The sequence below is a fragment of a genome, unplaced genomic scaffold (genome assembly GCF_019419815.1).
Source record: "Pyrus x bretschneideri cultivar Hongxiangsu unplaced genomic scaffold, Pyrus_bretschneideri_v1 Contig11, whole genome shotgun sequence".
Classification (NCBI taxonomy): Eukaryota; Viridiplantae; Streptophyta; class Magnoliopsida; order Rosales; family Rosaceae; genus Pyrus; species Pyrus x bretschneideri.
In genome coordinates this window covers 5,343,879-5,364,646 of record NW_025999402.1, presented here as the reverse complement: position 1 = coordinate 5,364,646, position 20,768 = coordinate 5,343,879, and the positions used below count along the sequence as shown (strand labels likewise).

The following is a 20,768-nucleotide window of genomic DNA, read 5'->3' as shown; positions in this document are numbered from 1 at the left end:
CGCTAAGTTATTTGAGTGGACGTATGGATGGCATGGTTGTTTGGACCGTCAAATAAAGTAAAAAGTCCCATATAGTCATCTTAAACAGCAAATTACAATGCATTATTATTTTTAATTGCAATGCCGGAGCCAAGTTTTTATATGTGGGAGCGCCTCTCACATACATATATAATTGAACTTAAAACATGAGAGATTAGAGTAATTTGCATAAAAAGTAATTTGCATATAAATGGAAAGACCCTAAATTTGATAGAGAGAACTAAAACATGAGAGATTAGAGTAATTTGCATAAAAATGGAAAGACCCTAAATTTGATAGAGAGAACTAAAACTATTGCACAAATCTAGAAACTCGAATGAGGTCAAGATCAAGCAAGAATTTACTTATTTTTTAAATATAAGTTAAAGCCAAAGACTTGATAGAATAAGGAGGAGAAGTGAAGACCGCACTGCAATAAGAGTGATGGAGAGAAAAATGAGATCTGACATGTAACAAAAAGAGTTTGGATTGAGAATATACTTGAATTTTAATATTACTAGACTGATATACAGCAACAACATCTGTTATAGTAGCAAGAAGAAGAAAACAAAGGCAATATGGGTCAGGAACTATTATGATCCCTTAGTGATTCGGCCACTATCTAATTGCATTGATGTTATATTCATAAAAACGCCACCTATATAGATTGCAAGAATGATTAAGTAGCGACAATATCAATACGATTAGCTATGAAATCTGATCCGTGTCTCTATAACGTTAACATAGACTAATACAAAAATTTCTTCAAACTTAGTGGGCTCCATATGTTCGTAAATGGATTATTCATAAACAAGCGTATGGACGGCTGGACCCACTTTTCTCCATGGAACAATAATGAGTGAGTAAAATTCTGAGGGAATGTCAAAGCAGATAAGAATCTTAGAGATTTTCACATCATAGTCGCTCATTATACATCGTGCGGTCAATTTTCGTTACATACTATTTGTATTTAATCTTAAATAATGACTTCACGATGTACGATAAATGGTTAAAATGTGAGGATCAAATTTCAAAATAATTTCTGACTTCACGATGTACGATAAACATTTAAAATGACAATTTGGATCCGAATGGGATCCAAATCCAAAGCTTGGCCTTTTGTGGGTCCATTTTTGTACTTGGAATATGAGCGAGGGCAGGTAGAATGGGCTTGCTCAGTTTATGGGCTTGGTTGGTCCAATCCATTGGGCCTTAAAGATATTAACAAGGCATTTGGGCCTCTGCCTTTTTGCAGATAAGCAAATGCTCTCTCTCTCTCTGTAAATGGTGATGCGCAAAGAAAGGAGAGTCGAGAGGAGAAAGACGCAAATGAAGTAGCAGCCAAAGGGGGTAGACAACAATTTGGAACAGGAGCAAAAGCAGAGCAATGATTCCACGAGTGTCATTGCCATGGCGGAACGGACTCAGAACCAGAGTTCCGGCGGGAAGCAGAGGCTGCAGCGGAGCTCAGACCACCTTGAGAAACGACGACGGCCACCCGATTATCATCTCTCCTCCTCTTGTCTCCTTAGACATACCTGACGATTGGGCTCCCGCCACCGCCCAATCTGGGTTTTCTTCCCCTTTGAGTTTCTGTAAGCTTCCTGCTTTCCCATCTCTGCTGGTTAGCTTTCCTCTGTTTATCTGCTTCCATTTCATTTCTTGTAGTGTTTAATGTGTTAATGTTTCAATATTTTAATTAAATTAAGTGGTATTTGATGGTTTGTAGAAAACCCAGTTCCTAAAATTTTGATTTGTGTTAGTTCGTCACAGTATTATGCGTTAAAGTTTCCATATTTCTTTTGGGTAAATTAAGTTGTATTTGATGTTCGTTTGTTAATGTGTCCATATCATTGTCGCCAACAATAGCTACCTGACATGTTATCTGTACATTTTCGACAATACTGATATGCGTAGAGAAGCACAAAGAAGTTTCAATATTTTGAGTAAATGGAGTGGTACTTGATTGTCACAGAAAATCCAAAATTCCGGAACTTTGATTTGTGGTAATTCATGATAGTATATAATGCATTAACGATTTCAATCTTCGTTTTCATGCCCACCTCAGCAAACGAGCAGCAAGCTGCTGTGATTGATGGGAAATCGATGGCGGATGAAATTAGATCAAGAATAGGCAGTGAGGTGAGGAGGATGAAGAAGAGCATTGGAATGGTTCCTGGATTGGCTGTCATTGTGGTGGGCCACAGAAGGGACTCGCAGACTTACGTCCGAAACAAGGTGATGGCTTGTGAAGAAGTTGGAATCAAATCAATGGTTACTCAGCTACCTGAAGAGTGTACAAAAGATCAACTTCTTGGCGCTTTATCTTGTTTCGATGTGGATCCCTCTGTTCATGGTATTCTTGTGCAACTTCCTCTACCACAAGTAATTTCTTAATCTGTGCCAATACTTCTTTAAGCTTTATTTTGTGCAATATGCTGTTCTGAGAGTAAAGGATGCATATAGAGCTAGACTAAAATTGAAGTTATATATGGTATGTTTATTTTATCTACAAATAATTCATTTCCCCAATGAAAATGTAGTAGATGGTCATGATGATTCTCCAATTCCGAGATAATTTGAATCTTAAACATAGGTGATTAACTAGAACGATCATTTTGTTAAGAATGATAAAACAAACTTATATACTTGTTAGCTATTACTAATAAGTACTTTACCTGAAACTACCACACTCAAGGGAATGCCCCTTTATTGGGGTTCTTACTTGACTCAAAAACTGGGTGGGATAGGCTTTAAAGCCTAAATCTATCACACAATCACCCACCGATTGGAAGCTTCCCCATTTTTAGAATTCAGTTCCCTTAAAAACCACAGCACATTTCAAGCAAAACGGTGTCTGAATTGTGCTAATCCAACAATTTCAAAGTTTCGGTCACTTCAGGATTGCAGGCCCATACGTTTGGTTTCAAGCTTGTGAGATCCCTAGTTGACAAAGTTGAATTCAAGAGTACAGCCACCCACCGAACTTGAGACTTGACCCTTGAGCACCCTAGTGGATAGTTATTACTCTTAGATCATGTGTGGCAAGTTGGCAACTAAATAGTTGAGGTTTTGATGCATTACATGTCAGAACTTGCTGCTGTTGTATGGATGACTTACAACAAACTGTCTGGGACAGCATTTGGATGAGGGAAGAGTTTTGGATGTGCTGAGTCCAGAGAAAGATGTCGATGGCTTCCACCCGATTAATATGGGAAATCTAGCTATGAGAGGAAGGGAGCCTTTGTTCATTCCCTGCACTCCCAAGGGTTGCATTGAGTTGTTGCTCAGGTCTGGTGTGGAAATCACGGGGAAGAAAGCTACTGTGATTGGGAGAAGTAACATTGTCGGACTTCCAGCATCACTGCTCCTGCAGGTGATATTATATTCTTTCAAAAATGAAATTAATAGTAAACAATCCATAGATTGCTAATGTACAGGTATAATTTTCTTTGAATTGTTGTGCAGAGGCACCATGCAACAGTCAGCATTGTACATGCGTTCACAAAGAACCCAGAACGTATCACCTGTGAAGCCGACATTGTGGTCACAGCTGCTGGAGTGCCTAATCTGGTCCGTGGAAATTGGCTGAAGCCTGGAGCAGTTGTTATCGACATTGGAACTACTCCAGTTGAGGTAAATACCAGACTCCTCTATCCGTTAAGTTATAACGTTAGAGAATCGAATAAATACCACGATTGGATAATATTGATTAAGCTTCTGTTATATTGATCAACTAATGGCAACGCCATAGCAGAATCCAGTTTTCTTGCACCTATTTTTAATTAAAAGTTTGAATTTGGCAAAACAAAACGACTGCTTCTTGATTAGTTCGCTTTCCGTATGTTAATTGCATATATGCATTCGCAGGACTCGAGCTGTGAGCATGGTTACCGTCTCACCGGAGATGTTTGCTACGAAGAAGCTGTGCGGGTGGCTTCAGCCATCACCCCAGTGCCTGGAGGAGTTGGACCCATGACAATTGCTATGCTTCTATCGAACACTCTCGACTCGGCGAAGCGAGTATACGCCTTCACATGAACTGTAATTTTGTTGATTGTAGCATAGTTTTGGTCATGTTAAACTGCAGGCTTTCGTTGTTTTTTTTCGACTTTCAAACTCATTCAGTGTTCAGTGTTCAGTTTTCAGTCACTCGAATCATCAAATTATCTAAGGACTACAATAGGCTGCTGAATCAAATTTTCGGGCTGATAGCCTCGTAAATAGGTAATATACAAAAGATTCATAATACAACATTCTGTACCTTCAACGATCGCACGCCCTGATGATGAAGGAAACCAATCTGGATATCCAAACCTCCGGAGATGCGATGTAAAAAAAACGAAATGAATAACATGGTACAATTCAATGCTGACAGAAATCACGAATATCATCAATCTGGCACAAAGATAAAGTATCCACTCTTCAATCTGCGCCGACGCTAAACCAGTCATTCTTCCACTTCAGTCGCAGGTTCAACCGGCTCTGTGACTGGTGGTATGCAATCTACCTTGTAGCGCAACACCTATATTCCAGCAAATGAAAAGATATAAATGTAAGAAAATTCCGATATTGAACATGTAGAATCCAACCGCGACCAATTCATAATAAAGTTTGAAAAAAGATCGGATTTTGCTTTCGATCTCTCAAAGTTGATGATAAAGTCGTCTGACCTACTTTAGCTACTTTGTTAGAGATGGAGACTTAGCAGCCACTATACGTAGTTGCATAGGATTATTGAAAAGAAACGTAACAGAATGTAAACAAAAGACGCCAATTCTGTTGACAACGAGATATGATCCAACGCAACTTAACGGTTCAAACTTCAAAGTGAAGTTTCCAAGTAGCATCTAAGGCCCGCTTGTTTTCAAGCAAGAATAATATGTAAAGCGGCGTAGCAAAACAAAAACTGAATATCTACAAGATACCGAAACATGTCTGCGTACCTTCTTAAAAAAACTAGAATAGGAATTGTCCCAAATCAGTTTGTAGTTTCCCACCTCGCATGTGCAGAAGTTTCCCTGTGAAAGGACATATATTGAAGCCAGGACATTAAAATAAAAAATGGTGTTCTAACACCACAAATAGCCAGAAATAGCAGAACTTACTTGGTCAGACTCAAAACGTCGGTAAGGTAAAATGAGCTGTGGTAAAACCAGCAATGCCCCCAAAGTAATTACAAGAAAACAATTAAGTTAGAAGGAGCAAAAAGAGGGAAAAAAAAAAAAAAAAACAAGGATTGAACAGGAAGAGAATAAAGTGAGCATGGTAATTAATAACTGACGCGTCATCGTTAAACTTACAGATTTTTGCCCAGAAGGATTTGTATACTCAACACTAAATCCAATATCCTGACCACCAAACATAACTATCAGTATGCGATGAACGTTGTCATAAATTTTGCATAAAGCAGCAAACGAGAAATCCCAACAATGCTTAAGAACAATACCAAGTTTATCTTCCCTTGTACAAGCGAGAAATCCCAAGCAATATATGAATTGATTGCGTCCACAGCCAATGAAACCTATAAAGAGTAATGAAGCTACATTAATTACCGGCTGGGTATTAGTTAAACGGCAACAATTGTTAAGAAATAAAGCAATAGAATTACACCCCCATGCATGTGAACACTAAGCACGACGTCATGAGGAAAAAGAACAAGTACCACGAGAAGATATATAAACAAACCTCATGAATTTTCCCAGCTGGAACACTGGTCTCTTGGTAATCATCGTTATTCCTACACAGAAGAAATTAACAAAAGTTTTAATTCAAAATTACAGAAGATAATTTAAACAAATAAAAAAGAACTAAACCAGAGTCTCAGTGCCCCACCTTCCTTGTAATGCGCCCGCAACCTCTGCTGGGATAAAAAAGGGGGAATTTGCAAAGACCTCACTGAAAAAAATGCATACGTAAATTGATATAGGAATAAGCGCAACCTAGCAGCAGGACAAAGGAAAAACAGGCTTGCAGCCCAATATGACAACACTGCTTTTATTTTGGATGTGTAAGTGTGTGAGTACTATCATGCCTATAATACACAAGCAAGCAACCATGATTAGCAATTTTTTACATCTACACATGTTTACGGTCAAAAAAGGATAGTCAAATCAAACCCTTAGCAAAAGGAAGGGGTATATAAATTGAAGGGGCGATGTTATTGGCACTCCAAAAAAGTCATTTTGCATGTGTATTTTTGTTTAGGGTGTTGCTATCCACACACCCCTTTTTACCTCCCACACACTCTTGTTAATTTCTGTCCATTTGATCTTATTCATTCGACTTGACGGCCGGAAATTAAGAGGGTGTGTGGGAAGTAAAAAGGGGTGTGTAGATAGCACCACCCTTTGTTTATAAATATAGAAAGTTTGGCGTGCACGCTAACTTTTTTGGAGTGCCAATAACATCTCCCAAATTAAAACCTCAAAACCAATATGCAAGTGCTTAATACAATGACAGCGATAATAATCATTATAGTCAGGATGACATATGAAATTAAAGTTACCCAATCCAAAACAGAAAAAGGAGTAATACCTGATGAACGTAATAAACCTTACAAATTCAGTGGTGTAGACATCAACAGCTTCTTCGAAGACAACTAACTCTTGCTTGCTTCTTCTCAATTCATAAAACAAACGAAAGTGTCACCATTAAAAACAATAGAACTACATCTTGAACATAACAACCTAAGGTAAAAAGATTCTCACAATTTTCTAGTCTCAAATCGCCCCCAAGACAACGAAATAAAGAGTCGTATAAGAAGCGCCATAGTTGTAAGGCTGTATAAGGGTGGTCCATAACGCTGTCGTTGCTCTTCCATGGGCCTATTAATGAAGGATACAGTAAGAGTATAAGACATTCATTACTATAGGAAATGCAATCAAACTACTCCCACAATAAAACTTACCCATCATCATCATTTATTTGGCGAATAAAATCAAGTAAAACCTGCATCCAAAAGGAAGTGCAGGAACAGTTACCAATGATCGACAATCTATAACATGGAATCAGTAAAATGCACTTAAATTCATCTACAAATATATAAACTGAAGCTCCATCAAATAACTACGCTCTCACTAATACATACTAAGGCAAAACAAGAAATCTAGGTAGATAGGCAAGTCAAACTGTTAATTATTGATCAAACCATTAAGAACATTAACCATGGAAATGAACAAACCAGCAGTGGATATACAGGTCCATACAAAGCATATGGTGTAGTAGGCAAATCCAGCCAATAATGTGGTAAGTAAAGGCCGAGAGGAGCATACCTGTGGAACCCCAACCAAGTACTTGACAAGTGTCTTGTAGACACCAGTTGCAGAACCAAGCTGCGCTAACAGTCTCCTCCTGAAAAGTTTTTGGGCCGAGTAGAATGTGAGATGGAGCATGTGTTGCTTTTCAACTGATTGGCAAACGCAAGGAGGCTTACCTCTCCATTTGTTGGTTCCACAAGAGAGCATAACGTTCACGTATAGTTGCTCCAGAACTAACCAAAGCTTCAACCTCTGCTTGCTTATTCCTCTCTGAACGCTCCCGCTGTAGTCTGATGAGCCTTCCCCGAAAATCCTGGGGAATGTAAGTCATAACTGCAGGCAGCACATTCAGAAAATTCCATTACGACCATAGAAAATTCATGAATAACTCATCGAAACACAACACAGGCAAGTGAGAGGGAACTACCCGTGTTAAACACACGTTCGGAATTTTTTGCTTGGAAAGTCTCCAATGTCTTCAAACTGGTTTGAAATTTCTGGTGGAGACGATCAATCACAGTAGCAAGTTCAGCATCATCAGGACTGGACTGCTTTCGAAGCTGCCGAAAGAAACACGGATCAAAACACAACGAAAAGGCAGCATCTTTCGCAGCAAAACGACTTACATTAACTTAGCTTAGACTTACAGTTTGAGGCCAATGGGATTTTTCAAGCAAAAATAGTATCTCTTCCATATGCTCTCGATTCTTCCACATGTTTTCGTCAACTTTATGGGGAGGTTCACTCTCCAATTCACTCACTAACAATCTCTCCTCGCCTAAAAATCAAACCCATTCGATTCATTCACTATGCAAGATATTGAATTTTTTAGATTGCAAGCAAAAAATTGGGAAAAGTTGATCACTTTAGCAAAAATATGTAAAATTTTCATAAGGGTTTTGAAATTACGATGACCTTGAGCCGCCGGAGAGTGGCGGAGCAAATCGGCGGTCAATGATCGAATCTCGGCTGAGAGGCGAGCGACGTCGTTTGAGAGAGGGGGAAATTGGTATGTGTCGTAGTAGGAAGCGAGAAAAGCCCTGGTTATTGGTACTATACCCTCCGTGGAAGCCATTTTTACTTGTGAGCAAGACCAGTCCAACGCGATCTCCCTTTACCTATCTTTCTCTCTCCAGCTTTCTCTCTCTTACTTTTCTGTGTTCGTCGGCAACAGGAAGAGGGGAAGAGGAAGAAGGAAGTTACGGCGGAATAACGAATTTTGAAAAGGAATAAACCAAATAGAGAGCAATTGAGTCAAGTCCACGCCACTACCCAGCGTACCACTCTCACCTCATTAAAATTCTCTCTCCTTCTAAATCACTTCTCTCTTCTCCTCTTTTCTTCCGGAGTCGGATTTTCTCTTTTTTTTTTCTTTTTTTTTTTAATATATATTTTTATTTTTCTTATATTTAAATGGTTACAATTAAATCAGATCGATATTTTATATTAATTTTATATATAAATAGACAAAATAAAAAATATGAAATGAGGAGATGGAAGAAGATGGAAAGAGGGGGGGGGGAGATAATCCTAATCCTTCCCTCTCTCTCCCTTCTCTTTTTATCTTTTTCTCTCAATAAAAAAATTACCTTAAAATATTGACATAGCTTAATTGACTCCCTCCCTTCTTTTTTACCTGTCTCCCAACAAAAAAAAAAAATCACCTTAAAATATTAACGTTGTTTAATCGTGACCGTTTAAATAAAAACGAACGAAAAGAGAATAAAATTTGAAAGAGAAAAAATCCTACTTACTTATGATTATTTTAAATTTAGATCAATTGTATTTTACTCTTAAATGGTTTTAAAATCGTTTATTATTCATGTGAAATCGTTTTTAGATTTTTAAAATCTAATGCCTAAAACCTTTGATTTCAATCACTTTAAAAAAAAAAAAAAAAAACCACCTTCTCTAATCACTCAACTTCGTCTCTAAGTTCTAATTAGATTTGAAACCACGTAGTATTATGATTTAGTGGTATTCATTTTCTTTTGTAAATAAAAGATATTATATTCGATTTTCGTCAAAACTGAATTTGAACTACATTATTGATAGTTCATTTTGAAGCTAAGCTCACCTAATCATATAATACCGTTAGTTAAAAAACAAAAAATTAGAGTGGGGATGTACATTAAAAGTCAAAATGGTGATTTAACAATGACAAAATCATATGGGCGAAAGTGCAATAAAGCGGAATGAGTTATTGAAATTGAAGCAAAGAAAATAAAATAAAGCACAATAAGTTAACAAGACGAGGGCTTTGAGAGATGAACAAATACAATGTAGACATCTCTACGTTCATGTCAATGCCACCCCCTATTCCGCCGGCCAATTTCCTACGCATCTCCAGCTTCACTTTTTTGAGTTCACAGCGTAGCAAACTTCACCATCGAACCCACCAAACAAGAAGGAAACATAAGCTTTCAAACGGCCGGGAAGAATTTGAAAAAATTTACTTTTCTGTTTGTAGCAATGCAATCTTTGACACCTCTGCGCTATTCGGATATTGCACCTCGCGCTAGTGGAGGGATTGGCGTTGGCCACCATGGGAGCACAATCGGGAAGAATCTGAAACAATTAAATTTTCTGTTTCCAACAATCTTTGACACCTCTCCGGTTACAATGTTGCACCTGATAATATTTTTTATCCAAACATGGAACTTCTTCGCATTTACTGTCATATACAAGGTATCCTCGTTATTTTGGTCCAAAAATACCCCCTCAATCTCTGTCAATGGAGAGTAGTTTTACAATATCAAGTCCTCTAAACATATGTTAGGACTTACACAATAATTTGTTAAGAAGTAGACTTCCTCACATTTAAGTTGTTTAAAGAAAGATCTCTAAAGCTTTTCATACCTTAAAATTACATATTGTCACGTTTAGGTAGCAAATACTTCTTGTTAAGTAAATACCATTACATCTTAATGACATTTAAGTCACGCTCACAATTCTCTCATAATTGTGATTGCTAAAATGCATGAGATTAGTAGAAACATATGAAGCTATTCTATCTTCTTAGGCCTTAAAGCCTCACTAGTCTTTTAAGGGAAGCATTTTTGCTCACCACCATTAGTGTATTGTATACTCACCATCCTATTTATCATCGTTGAATGAGTTTAAATTTCGAAATTTGTGTAGTGGATAAGCACAAATCTCAAAATTCAAATTTATTTAATGGTGCTAAATAGAGTGGTGAGCATACACCACATTAAATGGTGGTAAGCAAAAATGCACTCGTCTTTTAAGATAAGCACAAAATCTTTCTTCCCATGAACAACCATGATATAACAAACTTATTGGTTGCCATGACAAATTTTGAATGCACGTCTTTAGGCCAGTATGCAAGTGTATGTACACTTCCTATGACATTCTCTTATTTTGCAAGATAATTTGAAGTCTTAATCTTCCAATATCTCAAATAAGGAACTGCTTCAAGACTTAAATCTTCCAAATTTTGCAAACATGTATATGTCTAACCGTTAATTTGGCAGTTCTCTAAATCCAATGAACGTAAAACTGATTCGCCATTCTCATCTGTTTGGCACAAGTTCTTGGCCCTATATATATATATATATATATATATGTATGTATGTATGTATGTATATGTTAATGCAATTCAAATGAAGTTCCTTCCTTAAGAGGAACTAATCCCAGGGATTGATACTAATCTGCACTATGAAAAGCAAATGAATCCACGAGTCTCTTTATACATACCAATTGTTCTAGCTTTTCTCATTGAATGGGTTTTCAGTAGCATACTAGCTGCAATAGAACCTTGTCACCTGTCACTACTTTGGAAAACTTGGCTGAGTATCAAACATAGTCAACCAATGAAGTTGTTTTGTGATAATAAGGCTGCTTGCGATATTGCTCATAATCCGGTGCAATATGATAGAGCTTAAGCATGTAGAGGTTGGCAGGTTCTTTATTAAAGAAAAACTAGAAGGTAAAATAATTTAAGTGCATCTAATCAGAACGGAAGATCAAATAGCTGACATTCTCACAAAAGCAGTTTCTAGTGAAAAGTTCTCTAAGTTTTTAGACAAGTTGGGCATGTGTAACATATATGCACCAACTTGAGGGAGAGTGTTGACTTGTATTGTTTCCTATAATTTAGGATTTCCTAGTTTAGGATGAATCCCGTGTAATTTGGGTGAAATCTCTTTGTAATATCCTGTAATTATTTTTTCCTATTTGGTTATGATTAAGATTGTATATTATGCCTCTTTAGAAGAATAAACATATCATTCAAAGCAATCTTGTTTCTCATATGGGCATTCGTTTTTAATACACTATTGTCTTCTTGATTTGATTTACTTTCCATATGCTTCTATATTGTTATCAATATATACAAGGTGTTTGTTCAGAAAAATTATACAATGTTGTATTCCATATCGAATAAGCATGTCCAAGAGATTAATATTAAGTAAGCTTAGTTCAGACACCTCCTTGTAAAAAATATATGTGGACACACTTGCACTAGTAGTGGTTTATACATTTGGTATTCCTTTTGTTACTGCTTGATGTATGTATATGGATTTTATGAAGAAAACTGAGGAGATTTATATTCATGGAGGAAACATTAGCTTACAAACGGGAAGAACCTGAAACAATTTACTTTTCTGCTTGTCGCAATCACTGACACCTCGCCTATTCGGATATTGCACCTTGCGCTAGTCGAGGGATCGGCGTCGGCTACCATGGGAGCACAAACGGGAAGAATTTGAAACAATTAAATTTCTGTTTCCAACAATCTTCGACACCTCTCCTATTAGAATGTTGCACCTGATAATATTTTTTTTGCAGACATGGAGGTTATCTACAATCATATACAAGGTATCCTCGTCATTTGGGTCAAAAAATACCGCATCAATATCTGTCCATGGGCCTATCACAACCTTTTTTTCATCCACCAAATAGACCCTCTTCTTAAGTTTCACAAACAAACTTTTTGCTTCTCCATGGATCCTTACTCTCTGATCATCTTCTTGTTCTTCTTCTTCACCTCGCAAATAGACAGATTGCGGGAATTAACGGCGGTAGTCACACATCAGCACACCCCCATCATAGCTGCTATGCATCTCACTGGAACAAAGTCCCACTCATGACTAAAACGACGTCTATAACAGGTTGTAGTAGATAAACTAGCACTAGCACTCTTGTCGATCATGGACGGAGTCATCTGAATAAGAATGTCTCCGTCATCACTCATCCAATACAGCATTCTTGTGGAAGCAACGCCAAAACTGGGACTCATTTTTTTCAAACTAAAGTTGAACGCAGATAATACAGTTGTCTCCCTCCATTCACCAGTCTCAGAAGAGAGGATCTGCACTTTGAATTCGAGGGAATATTCTACGTCGTAGTCGTCATCACCATCATCAGGATCCATTAATCTCACAACTCTGCACCTATACTCCGCATTAAGCTGGATCATATCTCCTGGCTGATAATCTTCCTCGTTGTTATAGTAGGGAAGATCACAGATGAATCCCACTAGTACAAATGCGCACACTTGTGGTGGGGGAGGAAGAGGAACCCACTGGTTGTGTATGGATTGCAGATGTAGTAATCCCGCTGGTTAAACTCGCTTGCGCAGCACAGAACTAAGTCATTATACGTACCTGCCACAACTGGCTCTTGTTTCAAAGTGTGGAAACTCACAAGTCTTTGGAAAAGCTGATTCAACGGTTTAGAGGACGGGGACATTCTTTTAAGGAATTCCTCCCCTTCTGAATTTATTGCAGTAGTTATTGGCTTTTGCTTACGATCCCTTTGGAGGTATAGAAAACGGCCAATGAAATGAGGATCTGAAATGAGAGTGCACCAACGCTTGGAAACGCACTTGCATTGTGAAACGTACTTATAAGAAGGAAGTTGACAAAGGATTTCAACCCATAACGAGTCCGGTAGATCATCGATATTGCTGTTCATCAATTTTGATGATGGCCAACTTGATGTTGTTGCTGATGATCTTCTTACTCGTATCGAGTGACAGATATTAACCGAAGGCGGTACTGCTCCTGAGGGGGATTACCGGCTTATTCTGCTGCGGGCACTCTTCCCAGCAATAGTACGTACTCTTAGGACCTCTCATGGCAAGATGCAGTGTTAAAGCCAGGCTGTCAGCTTCTGAGGGTATTCAGAAACAAAACAAAAAAAAAAAAAAAAAAAAAAAAAAAAAGAAACAAAAAAAAAAACAAGATAGGTACGCATCAAGCTTGGTTTCCAATCTATACTACTCACAAGGATTGTACTGTACCTAACGAAGCAAAATTTTGCAATTCACGGTCTTGCTTCCAGAATTTCGTCTGCGGATTTGGACCGCCAACTGCACGAATCTGCAACAATGTAACATGCAAAGGAAAAATGAACACCAACAACATAAACACAACAAATCTGGAAGACAGAAACAAAAATGCAAAGCCAAAAAGAACCGAACTGGCAACATTAAACCAAAACCTACTGTAAGTGCACCAGAAAAGAAAGCAACCCACGAGTACTACAAGTCCAATTCAATCCAAAAGTTGCAACCCTTGAGATACACGTGCAAACAAAGCATCCTCGATATCACCGGTTTCGTCAGCGTCGAATCATCTTTGACTCGGAAACGAAAAAGGGCGACGAGGATTGCAGATATGAAGAATTTGGGTGCACAGACATGTGAAAGACGGATGAGAGAGAAAGAGATGGGTCCGCGAAATATGGGTTTCACTTAACCCGTTTCAACGCGAAACTATTTTGCCTCAATCCAAAATCTCAAACCGTCCGTGTTTGATCCAACGGCGAAGAAGCACAGCGCTTTAGGCCTAGCCCAAGAATCACCCGCCGCACAGAAAAAGAAAGAGTGAAAATTGAGCGAGAGAGAGAAAAGTGAGGGGAACCCCCGAACAGAACCCAACAGTTGCAAATAAAAAAAGTTGCCGACTTTCTTCGATTTTTCGATTCGATACTCCGAAGGAAATGTTGGGTTGAATCAAATGACCGAAGCAATCTCTTTCGTTTTGATTTGATTTGGCAAATTTCAGAAGATTCAAGATGGGTATGGAAGATGGGAACTCAGAGAACGCGCGGAGCTGGGCGAGGTTTGTAGCCACGGGTCTCGTAGGCGGGGTGGTGGTGGCGGTGGGGGTCGGCGTCGGGGTTTCGCTTCTGGGCTCAGAAGAACGCGGCGGACCTCAGCTTCCTTTGGGACTTCCATGGCGGAGGAAGAAGAACAGACCCGTCCGGGTTTACATGGACGGCTGCTTCGACATGATGCACTACGGCCACTGCAACGCCCTCCGTCAGGCGCGTGCCCTCGGCGACCAATTAGTGGTCGGAGTCGTCAGCGACGCCGAAATCATCGTCAATAAAGGCCCCCCTGTGACTCCTCTCAACGAAAGGTACCAACTTTCTGTGTTGATCAGCTGATTAGCTTCATAATTATGGGTTATGTGAATGTGTGGTTTAGCTAATTACCTTGTTAATTAGGATGATTATGGTTAATGCTGTGAAATGGGTTGATGAGGTGATTCCGGATGCACCCTATGCTATAACCGAAGAGTTCATGAAGAAGCTGTTTGATGAATACAATATAGACTATATCATTCATGGGGATGACCCATGTGTGCTTCCTGATGGGACCGATGCTTATGCTCTTGCGAAGAAGGCCGGCCGCTACAAGCAGATCAAACGGACAGAAGGCGTCTCCAGCACCGACATTGTTGGTTAGTTCCATTTCTAGGAGAGGAGCTGATTAAATACTGATGTTCTGTATAGAGTTACGGTTGTATAGTTCTGTTATTGCGGCAGTTTGAATTTGTTAGTCTAATTTTATTATTTGATAATTCCTTGTAATAGGGCGTATGCTTCTCTGTGTAAGAGAGAGATCTGTTAATGAGAACCAACATCACTCTTCCTTGCAAAGACAATTCAGCCACGGTCACAGTCAGAAGTTCGAAGATCGTGGATCTGGAAGTGGAACCCGTGTGTCTCATTTCCTACCGACATCTCGGAGAATTGTTCAGTTTTCAAACGGAAAGGTAATTTTGTCTCCGTAACTGTATCCCTACTGGTTATTTGAAATAGAGCAATTTTTTTCTTCAATCGCTCACCTAGATTCCGAAGTTTGTTTCTTTATAAACAAGGCATATGAAAAAGGAAAGACAATTCATGATTTCTGTGTCACGTATACTTGGCCTTGAATTACTACGCTTTGTCACTTTTTAATGAATGCTTTATGCCTGAATGCAGGGGCCTCAGTCTGACGCGCGCATAGTTTATATAGATGGTGCATTTGATCTTTTCCATGCTGGACATGTGGAGGTAATGTGGATGATTTTACTCACATATATTTAGCTTTTACTTCGCTTACAGTACTCTTCCAGACACAAATACAAACACGAACACACAAACAAACAACACAGACACACTTACACATCTGCACCGTTTTTCTTAGATGTAGGATTGTTTTCTGTTCATTCTACTATTATGGTCTTCTTGTCTGTTTCTCTTGTTTTCCAAAATTTGCTTTAGATTTGATAAGCTAGTAAGGGAGAAAAAACTTACTTTTTGGTTACATGGCCTTCCTTTTCATATAGATCTTAAGGAAAGCACGAGAGCTTGGGGATTTTCTTCTTGTTGGAATACACACTGATCAGACTGTCAGGTACTATCTCCATCTTACTCTCACTCTCACATGTTAATTTCTACAACCAATAACCCTTTAATCACTTGAATCTACTTTAGAACCATATAGAGTTTGACAATGCTAAAAATCAAATCCAATAGTAAACATACAATTGTAGCAGAATGTCCTGCACACGCATGTGTGTGTATATTATCTCGTCGCATGAAAAGCAAATGACTTCATAAGTCACTTTATACCAAGTGTTCTAGGTTTTCTCATTGAACAGAACCTTGTCGCTTGTCACTACTTTGGAAAACTTGGCTGAGCATCAGTTTATCTTTCATGAAATTTGATTTACTTAATCTACCTTTATTGTTTGCACCCGTTTCCCTGCCTTGTGTGCATTTTGGTATCACATAAAAATGCCACTTTGCTCTCACCATATGTGTATTATTTCAATTCCTGGTTGCGATTGAACCCAAAACTTTATATATTTCACTAATACTTCAGTTCATGAATGTCCACCTTGTATATATGTTAATTTATTATTGCGCACTCTCATTAGGTTTTTATTTTCTTCTTCGAAGTACAAATCCTTTTATTGCATTATATACTAGATTTCAAAATCCACTAGTAATAGCTGTTTCTAATATTTGCATTGCAGTGCTAATAGAGGAGCACATCGCCCAATAATGAACCTTCACGAAAGAAGCCTAAGTGTTTTGGCTTGCCGCTATGTGGATGAGGTTATAATCGGTTCTCCATGGGAAATCTCAAAAGACATGGTGAGCTTGTCTTACATTTGGTCCTGAGTTTGCTTAATTATGCTTTTAGTCAGCCTTCATTCTTCTCCTGTATTCTTCTGGTTTCCTTATGGTTATTTCTTTTCGTCACAAAATTTTCTTATTCGGGAAGTTGGATATAGTTAATTTCAAAACCCCCCCCCCCCCCCCCCAAACATTTAATGTTACTTGAACTAGAATTTGGGTCTACCAGTAATCTCATTTGAGTACTTTCCATATTTTTGTGAACTTCACTTGTTTAAAACAGTGCTCACATTTATAATTATATGATTCTTTCTGGAATGTTTTATTGCTGCAGCTCACAACCTTTAACATCTCCTTAGTGGTCCATGGAACAGTAGCAGAGAATAGCAACTTTGAAAAGGTAAATTGCAAAACAAGGTCCTAACGCTGATATATTTACTTCGGTAGCTTTAATTCTGGAGCCGCCAAGATGCGTTGGTTATTTAGACATTTTTATTTTGCAGGAAGAAGGCAATCCATATGAAGTCCCAATCAGTTTGGGCATCTTCAAAGTTTTGGATAGCTCGCTTGATATCACCACTTCCACGATAATTAGAAGGATTGTATCCAATCATGAAGCATACCAGGTTTCCCCCTATACCTGAACTTCCTCGCAATACTCTTGTTCAAATGTGGACCCATCATATATAATGAAACTTCCAACGTTATAAACATAAAGCATTCTTATGTTCAACAAATGTTTTAGTTGATATTGTTTTGAAATCTGCTTAGCATGCTTCAAACATATGGCTTATCACTATATCTTTTCCTGCAGAAACGTAACGAGAAAAAGGCAGCAAGTGAGAAAAGGTATTACGAAGGCAAGGCTTATGTTTCCGGTGACTGATAGACGTAGATCTCTGAGGCCAATACATGGCTAGCCGTTGGGTGTACCTGTTATTTTGGTACTTTCACCAAGTAGTACTAACTTCACAGATGACACAGCTGAGTTTTGGTACATTCACATGATGTTTTTCACAGATCCTATTATCACATGCGATTCCCGAGTCTTGTCATGCAGCAATATTTTTGTTGTATAGATCGATATTTTCGGATTCAATCCACAACCTCTAGAACTTGAGAAAAACTAGTTTGATTTTCCTTCTGTGCCATATCTTTCCCAAAAAAGGAATAATCTTTAGACATCAAGTTACGAGGTAATCTCTCCGAGTTTGGTTTACTTCTTTTCGTTGTCGAAAACTTGTCCTGTATAGACATGTTTGGCATTGTTAGTAACATGTGTGGCGCTGGAACAACCAGCTGTTCCATAACATGCCATGTGCATCCTGTATAAGTCGATCAACAAACAGTTGTGTATGGCTATCCTTTGCCCTTTGGGATAAATACACCGAAAAGTTTCGGCTTGGGCAAGGCGGTAGTATACGTATATTCTCTCACACGTACATATCACTTGCCGCTCACATGACGCGTCTCAAAGAGAACGACGATCTAAAGTATGTACATAATTTACAAAAATTGTGATTTGAACAAACCGACAAGCACAATGTCATGGCCAACTGGTTTAATCCAGAATTGCAAACTCTTGGTTTACTTAGTAACAAGAAAATGGGAGTGATGGCTCCTCTACAAAATATGAGATCCAGTGGGGTACAAAAGTATCCTGTTTTATATGGGATTATTTTTGTACATCACAAGGTAAATCAAGAACACAAGATCGGGGTAAATGTCTTCCCACAAATCCGATCCAAAATAATTACAAAACCCATAATTAATTCAAGATCAAATCCAGGTTGCACGACCAAGCTGAACACGTCGTTTTCTAGCAAGACTGAATTATTTACTCGTTTTCTGGACACAGTGGCCACAAGTTCTCCACTGCAATCTAGAATTTTGCAGTTTCTTCTCCCAAAACAACCTTCAACTATGAAATCTGGTGCACTATTCGAGCTCGTGGATCCTCCCATGAACACCTCAGCTGGTGTACTTTTATTTCTGCTGCCAAAAAGATTTGATCCACTTTTCATGGTGAACACTCTGCTGGATTTAGGGTTCTTTCCACATCCATCTTCTCCTCTATATGCATTCCATTGATCTTGCAAGCTCAACATCTGTTCATTTCAAGAATGGATTTGGATAAGCTTTCATGTACCATATGATATACAGAGAAACGAAATTATTATTCTAATCAACTGATTTAACTCATGTATGTTATCTCGTATAAGTTTGAACTATATTTATCGTATTGGTTACTAAACATGCATAATGCAATGAAGAGGAGGATTTGATGACAAATAATTACCTGGGGTTTGAGGGTCAGCAAGGCTCTTCCAGCTCCATCCATGAGTACAAGTCCTCCTCTAACGCAACAGTTCTTCCTGGAATAATTGTCTACTCGAAAAGTTAGAATTCCACGATCGTCAAACACTGTAAATCCATCAGTTCCCTGGAAACTCATGCTGGATCTCTTCCACACGGTGAGCACAGACGGAGGCACATGAACATCTTCCACCTGATGATGAAACCTTTCTTTCAACGACGCGGCCGGATGTATCCTCGACATGGTTAGCTAGATAGAGAAAATCGAAAGGTGTCGGAGAACACAGAGAGAATGATAGAGAGGAATATGAGTAGTGACAAATGATTTAGCTTTGGTTTTGCTGTCTGAAACTTGAGAATAAAACTATGTCCAAAGATATGTGTGTATATATAGAGGCAAGGACAGAGCTAGAAATTTCTTCTAGTGGGGGCAATCCGAAAATCAACTAAGAAAACCTTATTATAGTATGACTTATACCTAATATGATAACAGGGATGATTTCAAATGATGATGCATCACAATTCCAATCTTACTAAAATTTCAATGTAGTAGTAGAAAGTGACAAAGTGATAAGAAAAATATTAATACATGATTACGCGGGAGAGGTTTTTCAGTTTGAATGACAAAATAAGAGCACTTTTACTCATATAATATTTAATATGGAGTACATGCAGTATAAAGATATGTTGGATATTAGATACATATATTTTCTTCAAAGATAACGCGTGTGTATTATATAATTGTAATCTACAACTTAACAAACAAATCACTTGAGTGGGGGCATATGCCCCCAATGAGCCTTCATTAGCTCCGTCCATGTATAGAGGTAGGAGCCTATATATATATATATATTGGTACATACAGTGAAAGGACGTAGGTACGTGGAAACAAAGAGAGAGAGTTTTGTGTTCTCTGTTGTCTAGCTAACTGGTTAACACTGACTTCTTACGTCTGTCCCCAGCTTTTTCAACTCTGCAATCTCTACTATGGAGCCTGGCTGTTTTCCTTCTTCTATTCTTTTTCATCATTTTTTATATACAACTTACAATTATTTATATACAATTTACAAGACTCTGTGACCGCACCAGTGACTAGCCTACCTACTTTACATATATTAACAGGTTGGTTGTACGTTGTAAATTTATTTTTTGTGTCACATAATCTGGTTCTTTATGGTATCGAGACCAATTTGAATTCTTCGTCCAGTAAAATTACATATAAATGTATAATCGTAATAGATGGTGAAATAACCTATCATGCCAAACTATCTGACGAATAATATAATTGTGTACTGCACCTTATCTTCATAAGTATAGACATCTTATAAAATGTTTTCAGGTTGGAATGTTCGATCTTTTGGTGGGCACATAAAGTGCATGGTCGAGGGTTAGGCCAAGTAATCATTTTATATCATTTGGCTTTGTGAATTCATTAGCAAACATCATCAATGTCATGTTTTCATGAAAACCTAAGAAATGCATCAATGGCACTAATGCCACAGACAGAGTGGGACTCTCGATCAATGGCATTTTGGTTCATTAGCAAACATCATCAATGTCATGTTTTCATGAAAACCTAAGAAATGCATCAATGGCACTAATGCCACAGACAGAGTGACTCTCGATCAATGACATTTTGGTTATGGAGCCGAGTAATGTTTTTGATATACCTAGAACACTGTCCACGTTATGTTATAAGACATTAATTTTGTTGTTCACTTTTATTATAATACGTAAAATAATACATTACGTAACTTGTGTTATCAACGATGATCTTAAAAATTTCTCATGGCC

General features: G+C 38.2%; 4 protein-coding genes across 4 annotated transcripts; 2 read left to right on the top strand and 2 right to left on the bottom strand.

Annotated features, from left to right (window-relative positions):
- Positions 1–1,286: 1,286 nt before the first annotated feature.
- LOC103960158 (bifunctional protein FolD 1, mitochondrial) lies at positions 1,287–4,166 on the top strand. The gene is made up of 5 exons (XM_009372574.3): positions 1,287–1,613; positions 2,087–2,403; positions 3,158–3,394; positions 3,487–3,654; positions 3,889–4,166. The coding sequence occupies exons 1-5, from the start codon at positions 1,406–1,408 to the stop codon at positions 4,057–4,059; spliced, it is 1,101 nt and encodes a 366-aa protein (XP_009370849.1). The 5' UTR covers positions 1,287–1,405; the 3' UTR covers positions 4,060–4,166.
- A 43-nt stretch (positions 4,167–4,209) lies between these two features.
- LOC103960157 lies at positions 4,210–8,502 on the bottom strand. The gene is made up of 15 exons (XM_009372573.3): positions 8,193–8,502; positions 7,925–8,055; positions 7,705–7,837; positions 7,454–7,610; positions 7,293–7,371; positions 6,929–6,969; positions 6,729–6,845; positions 6,556–6,636; positions 5,854–5,916; positions 5,707–5,758; positions 5,468–5,542; positions 5,322–5,369; positions 5,127–5,162; positions 4,965–5,039; positions 4,210–4,543 (listed from the first exon to the last, which is right to left on the bottom strand). The coding sequence occupies exons 1-15, from the start codon at positions 8,350–8,352 to the stop codon at positions 4,469–4,471; spliced, it is 1,323 nt and encodes a 440-aa protein (XP_009370848.1). The 5' UTR covers positions 8,353–8,502; the 3' UTR covers positions 4,210–4,468.
- Positions 8,503–13,994: 5,492 nt separating this feature from the next.
- On the top strand, positions 13,995–17,858 carry LOC103960164 (ethanolamine-phosphate cytidylyltransferase). The gene is made up of 9 exons (XM_009372580.3): positions 13,995–14,665; positions 14,754–14,989; positions 15,123–15,304; positions 15,516–15,587; positions 15,863–15,930; positions 16,556–16,676; positions 16,993–17,058; positions 17,162–17,284; positions 17,473–17,858. Exons 1-9 carry the CDS (start codon positions 14,319–14,321, stop codon positions 17,542–17,544), a joined length of 1,287 nt encoding a protein of 428 aa, XP_009370855.2. The 5' UTR covers positions 13,995–14,318; the 3' UTR covers positions 17,545–17,858.
- LOC103960163 (protein LURP-one-related 5-like) lies at positions 17,526–19,374 on the bottom strand. Its single transcript, XM_009372579.3, has 2 exons — positions 18,958–19,374; positions 17,526–18,766 (listed from the first exon to the last, which is right to left on the bottom strand). Exons 1-2 carry the CDS (start codon positions 19,216–19,218, stop codon positions 18,359–18,361), a joined length of 669 nt encoding a protein of 222 aa, XP_009370854.1. The 5' UTR covers positions 19,219–19,374; the 3' UTR covers positions 17,526–18,358.
- Between the last annotated feature and the right edge of the window lie 1,394 nt (positions 19,375–20,768).